The sequence below is a fragment of the Hordeum vulgare genome, chromosome 2H (assembly GCF_904849725.1).
Source record: "Hordeum vulgare subsp. vulgare chromosome 2H, MorexV3_pseudomolecules_assembly, whole genome shotgun sequence".
Taxonomy (NCBI): Eukaryota; Viridiplantae; Streptophyta; class Magnoliopsida; order Poales; family Poaceae; genus Hordeum; species Hordeum vulgare.
The window spans coordinates 582631817-582639655 of record NC_058519.1 but is presented as its reverse complement, the minus strand read 5'-3'; the positions used below and the strand labels follow the sequence as shown (position 1 = coordinate 582639655).

The 7839-nt window shown below is 50.7% G+C and overlaps 1 protein-coding gene across 1 annotated transcript; it reads right to left on the bottom strand.

Moving 5' to 3' along the window:
• Positions 1 to 594: 594 nt before the first annotated feature.
• On the bottom strand, positions 595 to 3399 carry LOC123430627 (1-aminocyclopropane-1-carboxylate synthase-like). The gene is made up of 4 exons (XM_045114482.1): positions 3009 to 3399; positions 2785 to 2916; positions 2480 to 2640; positions 595 to 1955 (listed from the first exon to the last, which is right to left on the bottom strand). The coding sequence occupies exons 1-4, from the start codon at positions 3168 to 3170 to the stop codon at positions 947 to 949; spliced, it is 1464 nt and encodes a 487-aa protein (XP_044970417.1). The 5' UTR covers positions 3171 to 3399; the 3' UTR covers positions 595 to 946.
• Between the last annotated feature and the right edge of the window lie 4440 nt (positions 3400 to 7839).

The window sequence follows — 7839 nt, the reverse complement described above, 5'->3', positions numbered from 1 at the left end:
GGGGTTGAATGAACTGGAGCGCAGATTAGAGTTAGGTTTTAAGATTGGGTTACTGTAGCTTAAGTACAAGAACAAGAAGAAGAAGAAGATGATGATGAACAGTAATTTTTTTATAAAAAATAACTTCATTTTTTAATGCTATTGTTTGACAAATACTTTATATACTTGCGAAGTTTTATTCTGAAATGACATTTGTGAAAGTCGTGACAAAAAAATCAACACTGGTAGTGGTCGTGTCGTAATGGAAGGACGATCAGGGGCGGAGCATATATAACGGAACCATACCAGGCCATGGCCCATCTTCTTTTCTGGATGTGCTCTTGGTTGTTTGGTTTTTTTAGGCATCTTGGTATTTGGTATGAATTTGGTTCAATAACAGGAGATGACCCATTCAGCAAGCTTCTGGCTCGTCCTAACCCGTTCTTCACTTTGCTCCATGTTCCGCCACGGAGGACGATGACAAATTTTAACAACTCATAAACTGGATTGCTTTTATTTTTAAATAACAAATGTAGATAAACCTTTAGGTATAGACTCATCACTCACGTCTCACGTGGTGTGTGGTACAACATGGACCCTTTGTCGAGGGTGATATACAACATCAATCTTGTACCTCAGTGTACAAGTTTATTACAGCACCTGATCGGGAAGCCTTGATCCGATCAGACCAGACCAAACCATAAACAAGCAAAACAAAGAGGATCGTAATATCCTACGTGGTAACACACGGCTTACCCTACATCAGTAGGTAAAACGTTAATCTACAGCTACATGCTGCATCCGCATGCATTTTGCATGCCTAAACCTTCCCAAACAATCGCATCCATGTATGCACCAGCGGAGCGCCCAGACACCAAGGCCAGGCCCCTGCATGCATGCATGCATGTGATCGAAAAAAGCGTGTACGTACGTACGGCTCACTTGACCGACCGTGGTGACTAGTGACTTAGCTGGCGGCGTGGACGAGCGGAGACTGGGGCGACAGCAGCGCTGCCATGGGGCTGGAGAGCGCGTGGTACTGCGAAGGCATGGCGCCGTGGCGCTGGAGGCTGAGGTGGAGCTGGCCCCTGGCTGCCCAGCGCCGGGCCTTGGCCTTCTGCTGCTGGTGCTGGCGCACGAAGAGCCGGATCCGGTCCAGCGCCACCCCCATGGTCTCGTCGTCCATGTTGGCGTGGCAGACGCGGAACCACCCGGGCTCCCGGCACCGGAACGACGTCCCCGGCGACACGTTGAGCTTCACCTTGCGGATGATCACCCGCCACAGCTCCAGCTCCGCCTCCGCCGTCTTCTCCCGGAGCATGCCCCGCAGGTCCATCCACGTGAAGAGCCCGGCGTTGCCGCCCAGGCACCCGATGCCGACCTCGCGCAGCCCCGACGTGAACAGCTCGTGCCGCGCCGCCAGCCGCCGCGCGCTCTCGCCCAGGAACCGCGCCATGAACTCCTCGTCCCCGAGCATCTTGGCCAGGAAGAGCTGCGTCTGCGACGACACCAGCCCGAAGCTGGACATCTTGCGCGCGCAGGACACCACGGCGTCGTTGTACGAGTAGACGATGCCGACGCGGAACCCCGGGAGGCCGAAGTCCTTGGAGAGGCTGTAGGCGATGTGGATCAGGTCCCTGTCGACCACGCCGGGGACGTCGTGCTCGATCACCTCCGCGATGCTCACGTACTCCGGCTTGGCGAACACCGACCCCGCGTAGATCTCGTCGCAGATGAGGTGGACGCGGTGCTCCGTGGCGAAGGTGGCGAGCATGGCCAGCGTGGCCCGGTCCGCGGTCGTGCCCAGCGGGTTGGACGGGTTGGTGATGAGGATGCCCTTCACGCGGACGCCGTTGCTCCGCGCGCTCTCGTACGCCGACACCACGGCCTCCCTGGTGATCTTGAAGTCGTTGGAGCTGTGGCACTCGATCGGCAGCAGCTTCACCCCCGACCTCCAGCAGCAGTCGCGGTCGAATCTGTGATCACGAACGAAAGCACATACGTCAGGCTTGATGAAACAACTCGTTGTGTGCGTGCATGCATGCATCCTTACGTTGCGCTGTGTATCTTTAGTAGTACTAAGTCTTTTTGAATTTTATTGGTCATCAATTGACCGTGCATAGGTCAGAGATTAACCAAAAAGTCACCAAAGACCAGACCGGCTGCTGGTAAACGTCGTGTGCATGCGTGCGTCTCGCTGAATGCAGCAGGCTAGGTTGCGCCATTCAACTTGAAGACATGAAGCCAAGATTTTTTTTTTATTTAAAACTATGAAGCGAAGAACTTGAATCCTACCTACTTGGACGCATTTTCGTCTCGAAGGTTGGCTATTCCTCGTTGACAATAGACTAGTCTTCTGAGCCCAAAATGGGTTTCCCGACAACTACATAGTATTGTCTACCATTTGACCCGGCTTTCAGGGTCTGTGATTGACTTCTACATGCACGAGAGGTGGCCATGCACCGAATTCAGTTGCTGTCAAGGGGTTGACGAAGCGTACCCTGGGTAGTAAGGCGTGGGCACGAGGAAAGCCTCGCCGGGGTTGGCGAGGCAGAAGGCGAGCGTCTCCTGCGCGCCGGTGGCGCCGCCGCTCATCACGACGCGATCTGGGTCAAACCTGGCCTTCCACCCCCTCACCTGCCCCATGAACTGGGCCATCGCCTGCAACATCAGACTCATATTGGTTAGCAATGATCTGTCACGGCGCTGCTCCGTCGCTTTCGCACTCGTCAACATCTATATTATCACTAATCTTGTATCACTGGCTAGCTTGTCTTATTTCGTGTTAGTGCGTGCTGAGCTCACCTGTCTGAACTCCGGGAGGCCGTGGTAGTCCTGGAAATTGGCGATCCTCTTGAACTGCGAGGCGCCCTCCGCCGTGCAAATGGATGCCTCCGGGTGTGCCTTGCTCCACTCCTCGATCAGGTCCAGCGAGAGCTGCAGCGCCGCCGACGATTAGCTCCATGATTAATGGCGGAAAATGGACAGGAAATATCACTGCTCTGTTATTCAAGGAGACAATTGCGTACTTGGTTCTCGGCGAGGCCCATCTGGATGACACCATCGGGGTTGTCCTGCAGGTGGAAGGGGTTCTTGTCGTACGCCTTCCACCCGTCGAAGTAGGACGAGTTCTCGCCGTGGCCGTCGCCGGCGGCCATCCTCGACAGAAGCTCGGCGGATTTGCTTGCCATCTGCGCTATCGGGTTTCTCAAGATGAGCTAGCTAAAGGTCGATGGATGAGCAGAAGCAGAGACAGAGACGGACAAGAAGAGAGGCCAAGAATGTTATGCGCTAATCTAGCTGAGGATGAAGCTTCTTGAGCTTGCTAGGGAGATTGGTGAAGCTTCTTGAGCTTGAGCTGGCGAGGGAGGGAGGGAGATGGATGGGTAAGCTGGCCGCTGGCGCCTATTTATAGATTCGTGGCCGCTGGCGCTGGCCATGGCGCGGTAGACGCAGGTCAAGGGCAGGGCCTGTTTGGCATACACGCGCATGGTGGTGGGGGAAACTTCCATGAAAGGGAGTGCGAAGATGCAGCGGCTAGCTGGGCCAGATGGTGACCTCTCAGGCCCCGCACGTCCTCGTCCTTGCACCACCCCCCGCCCAGCTGACAATGGTGGTAATCAATTGGCCAATTGATTTGGGAAGAATATATGCGATCCAACTCCAAGGCGACGTGACTTGACGATGGACGCGCGGTCGTGAATTTGAAGTTAGACGCAGTAACGTGCTTGCCCACGTGGGGCTCGGAGAAAAAAAAACCGTCCCGTCGCCGGCGATCCGTTCTGCGGCGTGCGGGCTGGCGACTTCGGCGGACGACGGATGGCGACGTCGGTATCGTCAGCTCGAGCTGGAGATCATAGCCATAAGCTGACAGGAAACCGCGGCGGCCGGACGGGCCTCTTGGATGAAAGCCCTAACTGCGGTGGGCGACCCGACGTCTTTGCCGTCGTTTTCTTTTTGAAGGCGTCGATTTGGGAGCTATGTGGTTGATGACACTGTTTGATTGTCATTGGAGGCGATCTGGACCAGGGAGTGGTGCGACGTGGCATCTACGGCGTTGATGATGGTAGGTTCCGACGACTGGTGCAGCAGAGTCTCGACGATGGATGCGTTTTGATGGACGTGCGTAGGGAGGTGGCATTGTATGGCATCGTGCGGACGTCAACGGCAGGCCTCGCATGAACGATGCGCCAATACCTGCTTTGAAGATGGATCTGTGAAAGACGGCAACCACAAACTCTAAGAATATGTCAGATTGGTGTGTGCTCCAGACTCGGCAAGCGGCTTGGTTAGGGCATTCGGCTTTAGATGTGAGGCTTTGGTGCGAGGTTTGGTTGGTATTTGACTTGGATTATCGGCACCCCTTCATCAACCCGATAGAAATAGCGACATATGATGTTAAAGATGATGACTTCAGACTTACTGATGTACCTCCTTCGTAAAAAAATAAGATAATCTATATCATTAATTTAATGATCTAAACGTTTTTATATTTAAAAAAATATATAATTTTATAATGTTTTTATGAATAATTAATAAAATGAATGCATGCAACGTTTAGATGCTCACGCAGGTGGTCATCCTTCCTTTCTTGGAAAAAAAGCATCGTCAGCTCGATGGGTTGAGGCCCTGTTTGTTTCATAAGTTCTAGGACTTTTTTAAGTCCCAACTTATAAGTCATAAGTCTCTACCTGTTTGTTTACAGGGACTTATAAGTCCCGAGTCCCTATCTGTTTGTTTACAGGGACTTATAAGTCCATGTTGCACCTAATAATACACTTCTTCACATAACCCTTGTTCATACAAATTGCATCGCACAGGCCGACGAGACGGGACGGCGGGGGACGGGGCGATGGGACGGGACTAACCGAGGCAGAAACAGGCGACGGGACGGGACGGGACGGCGGGGGGGACGGGGCGACGGGGGTGGCGACGGGGGGGCGACGGGGTGGCGACGGGGCGACGGGGCGACGACGGGGCGCTACTCCAGCGATGCGGGGCGGTGGGGCGGCGACGGGGCGGGCCGCGACGGGGAGGCTAGCGATGCGGGGCGGTGGGGCGGCGGCGATTGGGGTTGGGAGCGGCGCGGGGTAGGGCGTGGGGCGGCGGGCACTGATGGATGCGGGAAACGACGCGGGCCAACGAGCATAAGTCCCAATAAGCTCCTCCCTGAGAGTCTTATTTGATAAGTCTCAAATCACCACAATAAGTCTCAATAAGTTCCTTGTGTTTGGTTTAGGTGGGACTTATAGGGACTTTTTTAAGTCCCTAAATCAATAAGTCCGTGGAAACAAACACCCTCTGAGTTGGTCAAAAGGAGAGAGCTGGCGTAGCCGGCGCGAGCACCACCGGCGGTTCGCGCTCGTGTTGGACGGGGCGGGGACTGACTAGCCGCCGGCGTCGTGCCTCGTGCGTGCAGCCCGCAATAAATCGGGAGGAGGGTTCGAGAAAGCAGGGGTTAATTTTGCCGTGGAACGTACGCTTGCAGGATTGAATTTGCCTCGAAACTGGCCCGCAATTTTCTGTGTTTTGTCTGAACTTTTGTCGACCTTCTTTGAACTGTTTTAGCAACAACTCGAAACAGATCGCACCGTCGCGTCCTCAAGATCCGGCTGCTTAGCCATCCTGTGTGCAGCATAAACTAAAATTGAGTGTGCAAATAAACTAAACTTGAGTGGTCGCACACCAACCGAACCGAATATACGTGCAGGGAGGGAGGCACACACAGCGCAGAGACAGGTTTTTGGTCGTGTGGCGGTGCGCGTAGGTTTGTGTCGTTCCAATCAAAGAGAAAGTGATGCTACGTTTTTGTCATATTTGTACTTCCGTGTGGCGGTGGCCAGGATCTCCGAGAGTTGCGATGCATCCGCTGTACTACCTTGTTTGGTGTAACGATTGTTTCTCCCTTCCCGAATGCAAGATAGAAGTTTCCAGGTTGACTACACTACCTGACAGTGCGGGTGTAGTATCCGCGTGTATGTAGGCATCTGCGTTTATACCGTTTAAGAAAAGGTAGACAACTTGACATGAAAGTCTCCGAGGTAGGTCCGATCTTCATTTTCACATGACATGAGTACTCTGATTGTTCATTGTTTTGATATAGCTCACTGTTCATGCCGAGTGGTCACATGACACGCATGCATGAGTAGTCGACTGGCCAAAACAACTAGATGGCTAAGCTGGTACCTGGTGGTTGCCAGAAGCAATTCGTGGCCAATTTGGGCACTACGGCGACCACATTGTTTGCGCGCCAAGCCGAGAAAAAGGTGCTAAACATTGTGATCGTGCATGATACTGGCACCACGCATGTGCTGAACACACTGTGACGGTGCTAGTCCAAGGACATGCAAAAGCGAATCCAACAGAATCATCTTTTGGCAAGAAGGTCTACGTTATACAATGAACCTCATATGTGGATAGTAACCATAGAGGGGCGGGCAGTTCATAACTGCGAGAGCGATCAAACACACCAGTAAACGCTCCGCCCATGACAGGTCAAAAGAAAATTAAATCGTGACGGTTTTCGCCACCTCGCGACGACTGACTTTTGGCAGGACTATTTCGTCCGTCTGCTACGGCTGTCTTAAATGTGTAGGTTTAAATGAATTTTCTTGTCTGACATATGTGGTCAAACACTAAATTAATGTTAGTCAATGGAGTTGACAACCTTCCTGGAGTAATTATACAACAACGATGCGCACAATATGAGGGACTTTTTTATTTATGGACTAAAAAAGTTCCTTTAGTCTCATCTAAACCAAATATGAGGGACTTTTATGAACTAAAAATGGGCATTTGGGACTAAATAAAGAAATCCCTAAGAGAGAGCCTTTTTGGGATTTTTTGGACTTTTTTCAACAGTGTCTTTGCTTTTAGCATGTTATTTAATAACCTCTAGTCCATTAGTATGGGTAACATGATCTTTTAACATGTTATTTAATAACCTCTAGTATACATGTTTAGGTTGTCTGTAATGGGAGTATCATAACTAGTATCATGCATGCCAACTAAGCAATTTTGATGAGGTTGCATAGAATTAAGTGAAGAATGAGAGGGTTGAGTATCATATTATGATACCGTATCATATTAAATGATATGCTAGTATGTGTCTTACATGACAATAAATGAACTACCTATAAGAGCAAGTACAATAGAGCTGAGTCAGCTGACTATAAGGAATAAACTAATATATTTTTGCTTAGTTAGAGGAAAGAGAAGAGGAGAGAGAAGGTAAGCGGGCTCTTAGCTAAGAGCCAGCTCTAGCACGTGCTCCTAGGCCTTTTGTGAGTATGAAAGGTGGACCATATAATAAAAAAAGTAGTACACTTTTGCAATGAACTATTGTACATGTTGGCTATAAGATGGGCTATAGATGACATGACAATGGCTTATAGCCACCAGCTGGCTATACTATTGTACTTGCTCTAATACTAACATGATGGACAAGACCCAACCTATGAATGTAGCATATGATCATGTCAGTTTATTGCTATTGTTTTCTGCATGTCAAGTATCTATTCCTATGACCATGCGATTGTGCAACTCACTCACACCTGATGAGTACATTGTGTGTATCAAACGTCGCAATGTAACTAGGTGACTATAAAGGTTCTGTACAGGTATCTTCGAGGGTGTGTGTTGAGTTCGCATGGATCAAGACTGGGATTCGTCACTCCGTGTGATGGAGAGGTATCTCAGGGCCCTTTCGGTAATACAACATCACAACAAGCTTGCAAGCAATGTGACTAAAGAGTTAGCCATGGTATCTTGTATTATGGAACGAGTAAGGATACTTGTTGGTAACGGGATTGAACTAGGTATGGAGATACCCACAATCGAATCTCGGGCAAGTAACATACC

What these genes read in the sequence shown, in the direction of transcription:
- LOC123430627 (XM_045114482.1), bottom strand. Translation starts at nt 3,170, where the DNA reads ATGGCAAGCAAATCCGCCGAGCTTCTGTCGAGGATGGCCGCCGGCGAC. An exon ending in TGGGCCTCGCCGAGAACCAA is followed by an intron (nt 2,917 to 3,008) that starts GTACGCAATTGT and finishes GCGGCGCTGCAG; the next exon opens with CTCTCGCTGGACCTGATCGA. An exon ending in GCCTCCCGGAGTTCAGACAG is followed by an intron (nt 2,641 to 2,784) that starts GTGAGCTCAGCA and finishes CTGATGTTGCAG; the next exon opens with GCGATGGCCCAGTTCATGGG.